Raw genomic sequence first — 14703 nt, 5'->3', positions numbered from 1 at the left:
ACTCTAATAGAGTCTGTGTCCATGAAAATCTTCTTGACAGAAGTCAGAAAGTTAAAGATACTATGTACATGCCGATCCCTTCAGTCCAATCCTCGGCCATCAGTGGCTCAGTGCATGAAGGTAATTGGATTGATGGTGGCGGCAATGGACATAATTTCGTTTGCCCGTTTTCATCTCAGACCTCTCCAACTGAGCATGCTCAGACAGTGGAATGGAGATTATGCAGATTTGTCTCCTCAGATCTGGATCAGGAGACGAGAGACTCTCTTCTTTGGTGGTTGTCGCTGGATCATCTGTCCTAAGGGACGTGCTTCCGCAGACCTTCATGGGAGATAGTGACAACAGACGCCAGTCTACTGGGATGGGGTGCAGTCTGGAATTCCCTGAGGGCTCAGGGTGTGTGGACTCAGTCGGAGTCTCTAATGCCCATCAATATTCTGGAGTTGAAAGCAATATTCAATGCGCTTCAGGCTTGGCCTCCGTTGGCTTCGGCCAATTTCATCCGATTTCAGTCGGACAACATCACGACTGTGGCTTACATCAATCATCAGGGAGGAACAAGGAGTTCCTTAGTGATGACAGGAGTATCCAAGGTAATTCGGTGGGCGGAGGCTTACTCTTGTTATCTGACAGAAATCTACATCCCAGGAGTGGACAACTGGGAAGCGGATTTTTTGAGCAGACAGACGTTTCATCCGGGGGAGTGGGAACTCCACCCGGAGGTCTTTGCATCTTCTCAGGTGGGGCAGACCGGAATTGGATCTGATGGCGTCTCGTCAGAATGCCAAGCTTCCAAGATACGGATCCAGGTCCAGGGATCCTCAGGCCGAACTGATAGATGCCTTGGCAGTGCCTTGGTCGTTCAACCTAGCTTATGTGTTTCCACCGTTCGCCATCCTCCCCCAGGTGATTGCCTGGATCAAACAGGAGAGGGCATCAGTGATTCTAATCGCTCCTGCGTGGCCTCGCAGGACTTGGTATGTCGATCTGTTGGACATGTCATCTCTGCCACCGTGGAAGCTTCCATTGAGGCAGGACCTTCTTCAGGGACCCTTCCATCATCCGAATCTACTTTCTCTACAGCTGACTGCTTGGAGATTGACCGCTTGATTTTATCTATGCGGGGGTTCTCTGATGCGGTCATTGATACTTTGATTCAAGCACGTAAGCCTGTTACTAGAAAGATTTACCATAAAATATGGAGTAAATATCTTTTATTGGTGCGAATCCAAGGGCTACTCATGGAGTAGAGCGAGGATTCCTAGGATTTTATCTTTTCTCCAAGAAGGATTGGAGAAAGGGTTGTCAGCAAGTTCCTTAAAGGGACAGATTTCTGCTTTGTTTGTTTTGCTACACAAGCGTCTGGCAGATGTTCCAGATGTTCAGTCTTTTTGTCAGACTCTGACTCGAATCAGGCCTGTGTTTAGACCAATTGCTCCTCCTTGGAGTTTGAATTTAGTTCTTAGAGTTCTTCAAGGGGTTCCGTTTGAACCCATGCATTCCATAGATATCAAGCTATTATCTTGAAAAGTTTTATTTTTGGTTGCCATTTCTTCCGCTCGCAGAGTTTCTGAGCTTTCGGCATTACAATATTATTCACCTTATGTTATTTTTCCTGCTAATAAGGTGGTGTTACGCACCAAACCTGGTTTTCTTCCCAAGAATCAGGAAATTGTTGTTCCTTCCTTGTGTCCTAACCCTTCCTCTAAGAAGGAGCGTTTGTTACATAATTTGGACGTAGTCCGTGCCTTGAAGTTCTACTTGCAGGCAACTAAGGATTTTCGACAAACATCTTCATTATTTGTTGTGTTTGCTGGGAAGCGCAGGGGTCAGAAGGCTACGGCTACATCTTTGGCTGAGGAGTATCATCTGTGTTGCCTATGAGAATGCTGGACAGCAGCCTCCTGAACAAATTACGGCTCATTCTACTAGAGCTGTGGCTTCCACATGGACATTTAAAAACAATGCTTCTGTTGAACAGATATGCAAGGCGGCAACTTGGTTGCCTCTTCACACTTTTTCCAAGTTTTACAAATTTGATACTTTTGCCTCGTCTGAGGCAGTTTTTGGGAGAAAGGTTCTTCAAGCAGTGGTGCCTTCCGTTTAGGTTCCTGTCTTGTCCCTCCTTTTCATCCGTGTCCTATAGCTTGGTATAATGGTATTGTAGCCCATAAGTAAGGATGAAATCCGTGGACTCGTCATATCTTGTAAAAGAAAAGGAAATTTATGCTTACCTGATTTATTTCTTTTACGATATGACGAGTCCACGGCCCACCCTGTCATTTTCTAAGACAGGTCTTTATTTTTGTTAAACTTCAGTCACCTTTGCTCCTTAGCTTTTCCTTTCTCTGCCTAACCGGTCGAATGACTGGAGTGGGAGGGAAGGGAGGAGCTATATATGCAGCTCTGCTGTGGAGCTCTTTGCCTCCTCCTGCTGACCAGGAGATGATATCCCATAAGTAAGGATGAAATCCGTGGACTCCGTCATATCGTAAAAGAAATACATTTATCAGGTAAGCATACATTTCCTTTTCTCTTGTAAGGTGTATCCAGTCCACGGATTCATCCATTACTTGTGGGATATTCTCCTTCCCAACAGGAAGCTGCAAGAGGATCACCCACAGCAGAGCTGTCTATATAGCTCCTCCCCTAACTGCCACCCCCAGTCATTCTCTTGCAACTCTCGACAAGGGAAGTAGCTAGAGAGATGTGGTGAATTAGTGTAGTTTATCTTCAGTCAAAAGTTTGTTATTTTTAAAAGGTGCCGGCGTTGTACTTTTTTTTTTTTTTTTTTTTTATCTCAGGCAGAAATTAGAAGAAGAATTTGCCTGAGGTTTTTGATGATCTTAGCAGGTTGTAACTAAGGTCCACTGCTGTTCTCACACATAACTGAAAAGTATGAGGAAACTTCAGCTGGGAGAACGGCCTGCAGAATTAACTGCCCTGAGGTATGTTCAGTATATTATTTCTAGAGGATGATAAGAACTAGAAAATGCTGACAGTGCCTGATATAGTTAAGGTAAGCCTGATTGCAGTGATTTAATAAACGACTGGCATCATGCTTGCAGTAAAGGGTAATTTTCATATTACTTTCTATTATGGCTTAATATGTAAAATGTTTACATATATATATAAAGAACGTTTTTTATTGAGGTGATAAATCTTTGTTTGGGGCCTAGTTTTCCACATGGCTGTTATTTTACTCCTAGTAATAGTTTTTTGAGGCCCTCTGACTTTGAGTGCATGGTGGGAGGGGCCTATTTTCGTGCACTAATTTCACAGTTGTTTTTACATTCTGAGACATCCAGCTTCCCTGAAGGAGTCCCCTGACATATTGGGCCTCTGTAAAGGGTTTTTGTGCCTACAAAAGTCGTTTTATGGGAAGGTAGGAGCCACAGTAGAGCTGTGGCAGTTTGCTTGTGACTGTTTTAACGTTTTTTACCGTGTTTTTTTTTTTTTTCTTCATTTTTTTAACCTGAGGGGTTAATCATCCATTTGTAAGTGGGTGCAATGCTATTTTAGTCTATTATATACACTGTAAAAATGTCATAGAGTTAACTGCTTTTTTCACTGTTTTGCAGTTTTTGTGTTTGTTTTTTTCCCTTAAAGGCACAGTACCGTTTTTTTATATTCTGCTTTTTCACATTAATTAAAGTGTTTTCAAAGCTTGCTGGTCTCATTACTAGTCTGTTAAACATGTCTGACATAGAGGAAACTCCTTGTTCATTATGTTTTAGAAGCCATTGTGGAACCCCCTCTTAGAATGTGTACCAAATGCACTGATCTTACTATTAGTTATAAAGACCATATTCTGGCTTTAAAAGATTTATCACCAGAGAAAATTGACAAGGGGGAAGTTATGCCGACTAACTCTCCCCACGTGTCAGAGCCTATAACTCCCGCTCAAGGGGCGCCAAGTACATCTAGCGCGCCCATTGCGTATACTTTACAAGACATGGCGGCAGTTATGAATCATACTCTTACAGAAGTATTGTCCAAACTGCCAGGGTTACAAGGAAAGCGAGACAGCTCTGGGGCTAGAACAAATACAGAGCTCTCTGACGCTTTAGTAGCTATGTCCGATATACCCTCACAATGTGCAGAAGCCGAAGAAGGAGAGCTTCTATCTGTGGGTGATTTTTCTGACTCAGGGAAGACACTTCAACCTGATTCTGATATGTCTACATTTAAATTTAAGCTTGAACACCTCCGCGTGTTGCTCAGGGAGGTTTTAGCAACTCTGGATGACTGTGACGCCATTGTAGTCCCAGAGAAATTGTGTAAATTGGATAAATACTACGCAGTGCCTGTTTACAATGATGTTTTTCCAATACCTAAGAGGTTTTCAGAAATTATTACTAAGGAATGGGATAGACCAGGTGTACCGTTCTCTCCCCCTCCTGTTTTTAAAAAGATGTTTCCCATAGATGCCGCTACACGGGACGTGTGGCAAACGGTCCCTAAGGTGGAGGGAGCAGTCTCTACTCTAGCGAAGCGTACAACTATCCCTGTCAAGGACAGTTGTGCTTTTCTAGATCCAATGGACAAAAAATTAGAGGGTTACCTTAAGAAAATTTTTATTCAACAAGGTTTTATTCTCCAGCCCCTTGCATGCATTGCCCCTGTCACTGCTGCTGCGGCCTTCTGGTTTGAGTCTCTAGAAGAGGCTCTACAGGTAGAAACCCCATTGGATGATATCCTTGACAAGCTTAAAGCTCTTAAGCTAGCCAATTCATTTGTTTCTGACGCCATTATTCATTTAACCAAACTAACGGCTAAGAACTCAGGTTTTGCTATTCAGGCGCGTAGGGCGCTATGGCTTAAATCCTGGTCAGCTGACGTTACTTCAAAGTCTAAGCTTCTTAACATTCCCTTCAAGGGGCAGACCCTTTTTGGGCCTGGACTGAAGGAGATCATTTCTGATATTACTGGAGGAAAAGGTCAAGCCCTTCCTCAGGATAGGTCCAACAAATTAAGGACCAAACAGAATAATTTCCGTGCCTTTCGAAACTTCAAGAGTGGCGCAGCTTCAACTTCCTCTAATACAAAACAAGAGGGAAATTTTGCCCAGTCCAAGCCGGTCTGGAGACCTAACCAGGCTTGGAACAAAGGAAAGCAGGCCAAAAAACCTGCTGCTGCCTCTAAGACAGCATGAAAGATCAGCCCCCGATCCGGTAACTGATCTAGTAGGGGGCAGACTTTCTCTCTAAACCCAGGCTTGGGCAAGAGATGTCCAGGATCCCTGGGCGTTGGAAATCGTGTCCCAGGGATGTCTTCTGGACTTCAAAGCTTCTTCCCCAAAAGGAAGATTTCATCTCTCACAATTATCTGCAAACCAGATAAAGAGAGAGGCATTCTTACATTGTGTTAAAGACCTCCTAGTTATGGGAGTGATCCACCCGGTTCCAAAGGAGGAACAGGGGCAAGGCTTCTATTCAGATCTGTTTGTGGTTCCCAAGAAAGAGGGAACCTTCAGACCAATCTTAGATCTCAAGATCCTAAACAAATTTCTCGGGGTCCCATCCTTCAAGATGGAGACTATTCGAACCATCCTACCTATGATCCAGGAGGGTCAATATATGACTACCGTGGACTTAAAGGATGCTTATCTGCACATTCCGATACACAGATCATCATCATCATCGGTTTCTCAGGTTCGCCTTCTTAGACAGGCATTACCAGTTTGTGGCTCTTCCCTTTGGGTTAGCTACGGCACCAAGAATCTTTACTAAGGTTCTGGAGTCACTCCTAGCGGTCCTAAGGCCGCGGGGTATAGCAGTAGCCCCTTACCTAGACGACATTCTAACACAATTTTCAAATCGGTTGTCAAGGTTGTTTTCAAAACCTCTAAATTCCTGCCGTGTTCTTTATTGTACTTCTCGCCCTTCAGTGGCTCAGTGTATGGAAGTAATCCGCTTTATGGTAGAGGCAATGGAAATAGTGCAGTTTGCCCGCCTACATCTCAGACCGCTGCAACTCTGCATGCACAGTCAGTGGAATGGGGATTACACAGATTTGTCCCCTCTACTAAATCTGGATCAAGAGACCAGGGATTCTCTTCTCTGGGGGCTATCTCGGGTCCATCTGTCCAAGGGTATGACCTTCCGCAGGCCAGATTGGACAATATTAACGACAAATGCCAGCCTTCTGGGCTGGGGTGCAGTCTGGAACTCCCTGAAAGCTCAGGGCTTGTGGAACTAAGAGCGATATTCAATGCTCTTCAGGCTTGGCCTCAGCTAGCTGCGGTCAGGTTCATCAGATTTCAGTCGGACAATATCACGACTATAGCCTACATCAACCATCAAGGGGGAACAAGGAGTTCCCTAGCAATGTTGGAGGTTTCAAAAATAATTCTATGGGCAGAGGTTCATTCTTGCCATCTATCAGCTATCCATATCCCAGGAGTAGAGAACTGGGAGGCGGATTTTTCATCCGGGGGAGTGGGAGCTCCATCCGGAGGTGTTTGCACAGTTGATTCAACTTTGGGGCAAACCAGAACTGTATCTCATGGTGTCTCGTCAGAACGCCAAGCTTCCTTGTTACAGATCCAGGTCCAGGGATCCCAAGGCAGGGCTGATAGATGCTCTAGCAGCGCCTTGGTCTTTCAACCTGGCTTATGTGTTTCCACCGTTTCCTCTGCTCCCTCGTCTGATTGCCAAGATCAAGCAGGAGAGAGCTTCGGTGATTTTGATAGCACCTGCGTGGCCACGCAGGACTTGGTATGCAGATCTGGTGGACATGTCATCCCTTCCACCATGGACTGTACCGCTGAGGCAGGACCTTCTACTTCAGGGTCCTTTCAACCATCCAAATCTAATTTCTCTGCGTCTGACTGCTTGGAGATTGAATGCTTGATTTTATCAAAACGTGGTTTCTCTGAGTCAGTCATTGATACCTTAATTCAGGCTCGAAAGCCTGTTACCAGGAAAATCTATCATAAGATATGGTGTAAATATCTTCATTGGTGTGAATCCAAGGGTTACTCATGGAGTAAAGTCAGGATTCCCAGGATATTATCTTTTCTCCAAGAAGGATTGGACAAGGGATTGTCAGCTAGTTCCTTAAAGGGACAGATTTCTGCTCTGTCTATTCTTTTGCACAAGCGTCTGGTGGATGTTCCAGACGTTCAGGCGTTTTGTCAGGCTTTAGTTAGAATCAAGCCTGTGTTTAAACCTGTTGCTCCGCCATGGAGTTTAAATTTAGTTCTTAAAGTTCTTCAAGGGGTTCCGTTTGAACCTCTGCATTCCATAGATATCATCAAGCTTTTATCTTGGAAAGTTCTGTTTCTGGTAGCTTTCTCTTCGGCTCGAAGAGTTTCAGAGTTATCTGCCTTGCAGTGTGATTCCCCTTATCTGATCTTCCATGCAGATAAGGTAGTTTTGCATACCAAACCTGGGTTTCTTCCTAAGGTGGTATCTAATAAGAATATCAATCAGGAGATTGTAGTTCCGTCACTGTGTCCTAATCCTTCTTCAAAGAAAGAACGTTTTTTACACAATCTTGACGTGGTTCGTGCTTTAAAGTTTTATTTACAAGCTACTAAAGATTTTTGTCAAACATCTGCATTGTTTGTTGTCTATTCTGGACAGAGGAAAGGCCAAAAGGCTTCAGCAACTTCTCTTTCTTTTTGGTTAAGAAGTATAATCCGCTTAGCTTATGAGACTGCTGGCCAGCAGCCTCCTGAGAGAATTGCAGCTCATTCCACTAGAGCGGTGGCTTCCACATGGGCTTTTAAAAATGAGGCTTCTGTTGAACAGATTTGTAAGGCAGCGACTTGGTCTTCGCTTCATACTTTTTCTAAATTCTACAAATTTGATACTTTTGCTTCTTCAGAGGCTATTTTTGGGAGAAAGGGCTTACAGGCAGTGGTGCCTTCCGTTTAAGCGCCTGCCTTTTCCCTCCCTTCATCCGTGTCCTATAGCTTTGGTATTGGTATCCCACAAGTAATGGATGAATCCGTGGACTGGATACACCTTACAAGAGAAAACAAAATTTATGCTTACCTGATAAATTTATTTCTCTTGTGGTGTATCCAGTCCACGGCCCGCCCTGTCATTTTAAGGCAGGTGTTTTTTATTTTTAAACTACAGTCACCACTGCACCCTATAGTTTCTCCTTTCTCTTGCTTGTCTTCGGTCGAATGACTGCAGGTAGACAGCTCTGCTTTGGGTGATCCTCTTGCAGCTTTCTGTTGGGAAGGAGAATATCCCACATGTAATGGATGAATCCGTGGACTGGATACACCACAAGAGAAATAAATTTATCAGGTAAGCATAAATTTTGTTTTTGATCAGCACATAAAGATTTACATACATGCAGTGAAATTCACCTTTGTTTGTTTGTTTTTTTCGTAGCGGCAGGGGGTCGGGGAACCCAGTGTCTACCATGCTGTGGTGGTTATATTTTTGGAGTTTTTTGCCTGGGGTTTGCTGACAACACCAATGCTGACGGTGAGTGATCTTGCAGTAAAATTACACTTAAATGTTCTGCATACTGCCTGCATTCTGAGGGTGGAATAACAATAATAACCTTCTTTTGATAGGTATTGCACCAAACTTTTCCCCAGCACACCTTTTTGATGAATGGTTTGATCCATGGAGTGAAGGTAAGTCATTGTTATCCTACAGATTATATGTTTGTTCAATGTACATGGAAGTGATTATAACTTTTCATGGCCTGAACAGAGTGCACTAGTTATGTGTGTGTGTTTTTTTTTTTTTTTATTGTATTTATTTTTTTACTTTAATAAAAACTTAAACTAAATATAAACTTAATTAATTTAAAGAAGTTGATTTTAAGTTAGCCTATCAAACTAGCTTCCTTTTATGAGTGTACCAATGTGTCTGCTCAGTTCAGAACTGGTGTGGTGCAGTGCCTTCTGGTACTGTGAAATTAGGAGCTTCCTGCTTATATTAAAATAACCTTTTCGGTCTCAAAAATGTATCCGTTTCAAATTTGTAAAACCTCAAACTACTTATTTAATGCACTCTATTCAGTGAATGAAAAGTGTAAGTCATTCCTGTATCCCATAGGTTTTTCCCTTTATGGTTGTGGCTAACACTGCCTTACTATTCTAGGGTCTCCTGTCCTTCCTGAGTGCCCCCCTCATCGGAGCACTGTCAGATGTCTGGGGTAGAAAGTCCTTCCTCCTCCTCACTGTATTTTTCACATGCGCCCCAATCCCACTTCTAAAGATAAGCCCATGGTGAGTGATAGGTGCAGAATAACATATCTTGGATATTATCTCTGTATTTTTGTGACTGTTTGGCAGTCATTTTGTATTTTGTGAAGATTTTTGTATGCTGATCCTCTCCCTGCATGGAACTGTGTATGGGTCTCAATGATTGGGTTCGTGATGTAGGGAGAGATTCTGTGGATTTCCCTTGGGTTTCTTTTGCCTTCATTTCATGTTTGAGTAGGGCGTGAAGGTGTGTTGGTACTCTGGAGAAGATCTTTTATAGTGTTTTGGGTTAGGTCACCTTCTGTGAAATGCACTTTGTTGAGTAATTTTGGGGTCTTCTGCAGGTGGTACTTTGCCGTTATTTCGATGTCTGGAGTCTTTGCTGTCACATTCTCAGTTATCTTCGCTTATGTGGCTGACATCACCCAGGAGCATGAGCGCAGTACTGCTTACGGCCTGGTGAGACTATCATTTAATTAATCATATTAATGTGCTCAAATGGAATTTTACCAGTCCTAACCTCTAATGTGGGAAAGTCAGCCAGCAACAATTTTAGTTTATGGGTGCAAGATAAAATAATAACTTTTATATGTCTTACAAACGTAACCACTTAATTTAACTTGACTAGCATGCTTTTTTTTTTTTTTTTTTTTCCCTCCTCCTCCCTTTTTTTTGTCTTGTATCAGGTGTCTGCAACCTTTGCTGCCAGTTTGGTGACAAGCCCGGCCATCGGAGCATACCTGTCTCGTGCTTATGGGGACACTCTAGTTGTGGTCTTGGCATCGGGCGTGGCGCTGCTTGACATAGGTTTTATACTGCTCGCTGTCCCTGAGTCCCTGCCTGAGGAAATGCGACCGGTGTCCTGGGGAGCACCTATATCTTGGGAACAGGCAGATCCCTTTGCAGTGAGTTATGAGACAAAACTAGGTGAAAAACTGGTAACTAGCCTGATGACCTGCAGAACTCACTATATTATTACATGAGATAAAACATCTTCTTAAACCTATCTGTTAATTTTGTAACTGAAATGTATTGGTTATATAGTAGTAGTTCAAGAATGAAGTTTTTTACTTCAGCTGAATATTCTTTCGCTCTTTCTATCTCTCGCTTTTTGTTTGTTTTTTCAGAGGCAGGTAATATTACTTAATGGCTACTATCCATATTTCAGATTGAACTCAGAATATGCACATAAACATGACTCTACTCTTGTGTTGATTCTTCTTTTCTTGCTTTTAGTCTCTTCGTAAAGTGGGCCAAGATTCAACCGTTCTCCTCATCTGTATCACTGTGTTCCTTTCTTATCTACCAGAGGCCGGGCAGTATTCCAGCTTCTTCCTCTACTTGCGCCAGGTGAGAGAAGCAGACACGATCCAGCATTTTAAACAATTATTGAGCTAAGCCACTGCTGTAATGGAAGACTTTAGCTATCGCGTATATTTAGATGATAAAAGCATTGCTGTAATAAAACCTTAAAGTGAATTACTTTGGTTTTAAAATAACTCTGAATTGTTAAAGGGAACATAAAGTCAAAATTAGACATTTATGATTCTGATTCTGCAATTTTAAAATAACCTTCCAATTTACTTCTATTATTACATTTGCTTTGTTCTGTTGATATCCTTTGTTGAAAAGTACATTTATGTAGGCTGATAGGAGAGTGCATGTGTCTTTGGCATTTAAAGGGATGATGCCCAAAGGTTGAAACACTTGAAAGTAATGTAGCATAGCTGTAAAAAGCTAACTCAAATATATCTGAACATCTCTATACAAAAATGTAATCAGTAACCACATTCCACTGTAAAGGGACTTTAAGCAGCTAATCAGGATGCTAATCACTGGACTTGCAAGGGAGCGTGCATCTGGCATGTGCAGGCACAGTCATATTGTTTTCCTCCTAGCCTGGATTGGCCTACCAGGATACCAGGAGATTTCCCAGTGGGCTGTAGCAGCTTGGGCTGGAAAGCTACAATTTAAAAGGGTGATTAATAAATAAAGTTGGGTTGTAGGGTGTTTATATAACAAAAATCTGGCACTTTTATTTTTAATACAAACTAACATAATTTAATTCTGAAAATATTATTGGGGGAATGAGTATCCCAGTAATCCCCTTCGAGAAAAGTTCTGCTGACTCAATGGAAAATAGGGCTGGTCTCCACATTTTCCAGGGCTGCTTTTTCTCTCCAGTCCGGCCCTGTAAATTTCCTCCTCAGTTTCAGGAAATTTACTATGAAATCTTGTGAGATTTAAAGGGACATTAAACACTAAATAAATGCTACATCGAATGATGCAGTAAAAAAAAAAAAAAAAAGATAAGTCTGAGAATAACATTTAGATGTATTTTTTAAAATGTCATTAGCTGTTTTAATATTAGCAAAAGAAGTGTAATGTTTTAGTGTCTATAAAATAATGGGAGCTGCCATGTTGTAACTTGGGTTACCTTCTGTGCTGTGGCCAATTAGGGACAGTTATAAATAGTTCACTAGAATGTGCAACCAATGGCTATGTGGAATATAACCATGTTTCTCCAACATAGGTGTGTCCGGTCCACGGCGTCATCCTTACTTGTGGGATATTCTCTTCCCCAACAGGAAATGGCAAAGAGCCCAGCAAAGCTGGTCACATGATCCCTCCTAGGCTCCGCCTTCCCCAGTCATTCTCTTTGCCGTTGCACAGGCAACATCTCCACGGAGATGGCTAAGAGTTTTTTGGTGTTTAAATGTAGTTTTTATTCTTCAATCAAGAGTTTGTTATTTTAAAATAGTGCTGGTATGTACTATTTACTCTGAAACAGGAAAGAGATGAAGATTTCTGTTTGTAAGAGGAAAATGATTTTAGCAACCGTTACTAAAATCGATGGCTGTTTCCACACAGGACTGTTGAGAGGAATTAACTTCAGTTGGGGGAAACAGTGAGCAGACTTTTGCTGCTTGAGGTATGACACATTTCTAACAAGACTTGGTAATGCTGGAAGCTGTCATTTTCCCTATGGGATCCGGTAAGCCATTTTCTTAGTTTTAAATATAAGAATAAAGGGCTTCACAAGGGCTTTAAAGACTGGTAGACATTTTTCTGGGCTAAAACGATTACTTTATAAGCATATTTAATGGTTTATAACTTTGAAGAGTTATTTTAATCTTGGGAATTCTGTTAAAAAAACGGCAGGCACTGTATTGGACACCTTTTTCACTGGGGGCCTTTTCTAGTCATAGGCAGAGCCTCATTTTCGCGCCACTAATGCGCAGTTGTTTTTGAGAAGCAAGGCATGCAGATGCATGTGTGAGGAGCTCAGATCCACTGAAAAAGCTTATTGAAGGCGTCATTTGGTATCGTATTCCCCTCTGGGCTTGGTTGGGTCTCAGCAAAGCAGATACCAGGGACTGTATAGGGGTTAAATGTAAAAACGGCTCCGGTTCCGTTATTTTAAGAGTTAAAGCTTTCAAATTTGGTGTGCAATACTTTTAAGGCTTTAAGACACTGTGGTGAATTTTTGGTGAATTTTGAACAATTCCTTCATACTTTTGCACATATTCAGTAATAAAGTGTGTTCAGTTTAAAATTTAAAGTGACAGTAACGGTTTTATTTTAAAACGTTTTTTGTGCTTTGTTATCAAGTTTATGCCTATTAACATGTCTGAACCATCAGATAGACGATGTTCTGTATGTTCGGAAGCCAAGGTTCCTCTCCATTTAAATATATGTGATAAAAGTGACCAAAGTAATTCAATGGGCAGAGATTCACTCCTGCCACTTGTCTGCAATCCACATCCCAGGAGTGGAAAATTGGGAAGCGGATTTTCTGAGTCGTCAGACATTTCATCCGGGGGAGTGGGAACTCCATCCGGAAATCTTTGCCCACATAACTCAATTATGGGGCATTCCAGACATGGATCTGATGGCGTCTCGTCAGAACTTCAAGGTTCCTTGCTACGGGTCCAGATCCAGGGATCCCAAGGCGACTCTAGTAGATGCACTAGTAGCGCCCTGGACCTTCAACCTAGCTTATGTATTCCCACCGTTTCCTCTCATTCCCAGGCTGGTAGCCAGGATCAATCAGGAGAGGGCTTCGGTGATCTTGATAGCTCCTGCGTGGCCACGCAGAACTTGGTATGCAGACCTGGTGAATATGTCACCGGCTCCACCATGGAAGCTACCTTTGAGACGGGACCTTCTTGTTCAAGGTCCGTTCGAACATCCGAATCTGGCCTCACTCCAACTGACTGCTTGGAGATTGAACGCTTGATTTTATCAAAGCGTGGGTTCTCAGATTCTGTCATTGATACTCTTATTCAGGCTAGAAAGCCTGTAACTAGAAAAATTTACCATAAAGTATGGAAAAAATATATCTGTTGGTGCGAATCGAAAGGATTCCCATGGAACAAGATAAAAATTCCAAAGATTCTATCCTTTCTACAAGAGGGTTTGGAGAAAGGATTATCTGCAAGTTCTTTGAAGGGACAGATTTCTGCTTTATCTGTTTTACTTCACAAAAAGCTGGCGGCTGTGCCAGATGTTCAAGCTTTTGTTCAGGCTCTGGTTAGAATCAAGCCTGTTTACAAACCTTTGACTCCTCCTTGGAGTCTCAATTTAGTTCTTTCAGTTCTTCAAGGGGTTCCGTTTGAACCCTTACATTCCGTAGATATTAAGTTATTATCTTGGAAAGTTTTGTTTTTGGTTGCAATTTCTTCTGCTAGAAGAGTTTCAGAGTTATCTACTCTGCAGTGTTCTCCTCCTTATCTGGTGTTCAGTTTCAAAGAAGGAACGTTTGTTGCACAATTTGGATGTAGTTCGTGCTCTAAAATTCTATTTAGAGGCTACAAAGGATTTCAGACAAACATCTTCCTTGTTTGTTGTTTATTCTGGTAAAAGGAGAGGTCAAAAAGCAACTTCTACCTCTCTCTCTTTTTGGCTTAAAAGCATCATCCGATTGGCTTATGAGACTGCCGGACGGCAGCCTCCTGAAAGAATCACAGCTCATTCCACTAGGGCTGTGGCTTCCACATGGGCCTTCAAGAACGAGGCTTCTGTTGATCAGATATGTAAGGCAGCGACTTGGTCTTCACTGCACACTTTTACCAAATTTTACAAATTTGATACTTTTGCTTCTTCTGAGGCTATTTTTGGGAGAAAGGTTTTGCAAGCCGTGGTGCCTTCCATCTAGGTGACCTGATTTGCTCCCTCCCATCATCCGTGTCCTAAAGCTTTGGTATTGGTTCCCACAAGTAAGGATGATGCCGTGGATCGGACACACCTATGTTGGAGAAAACAGAATTTATGCTTACCTGATAAATTACTTTCTCCAACGGTGTGTCCGGTCCACGGCCCGCCCTGGTTTTTTAATCAGGTCTGATGAATTATTTTCTCTAACTACAGTCACCACGGTATCATATGATTTCTCCTATGCATATTCCTCCTTTACGTCGGTCGAATGACTGGGGAAGGCGGAGCCTAGGAGGGATCATGTGACCAGCTTTGCTGGGCTCTTTGCCATTTCCTGTTGGGGAAGAGAATATCCCACAAGTAAG

The 14703-nt window shown here is 42.4% G+C and overlaps 1 protein-coding gene across 2 annotated transcripts in view; it reads left to right on the top strand.

Moving 5' to 3' along the window:
• LOC128649523 (hippocampus abundant transcript 1 protein) overlaps nucleotides 1–14703 on the top strand; it is a 120553-nt gene that overhangs the window by 26500 nt on the left and 79350 nt on the right. Inside the window, exons 2-7 of one of the 2 annotated variants that reach the window (XM_053702852.1) lie at nucleotides 8361–8450; nucleotides 8543–8605; nucleotides 9078–9205; nucleotides 9526–9640; nucleotides 9868–10086; nucleotides 10418–10531. In XM_053702852.1, the coding sequence (XP_053558827.1) occupies nucleotides 8361–8450; nucleotides 8543–8605; nucleotides 9078–9205; nucleotides 9526–9640; nucleotides 9868–10086; nucleotides 10418–10531 (729 nt within the window). Of the gene's footprint in view, nucleotides 1–8354; nucleotides 8451–8542; nucleotides 8606–9077; nucleotides 9206–9525; nucleotides 9641–9867; nucleotides 10087–10417; nucleotides 10532–14703 lie in introns of both variants that reach the window. The other variant, XM_053702851.1, reaches the window with a different exon arrangement.

Source organism: Bombina bombina, chromosome 2 (assembly GCF_027579735.1).
Source record: "Bombina bombina isolate aBomBom1 chromosome 2, aBomBom1.pri, whole genome shotgun sequence".
Classification (NCBI taxonomy): Eukaryota; Metazoa; Chordata; class Amphibia; order Anura; family Bombinatoridae; genus Bombina; species Bombina bombina.
Note: the sequence above shows the minus strand (reverse complement) of the source record. Positions and strands in the feature narration are given on the sequence as shown.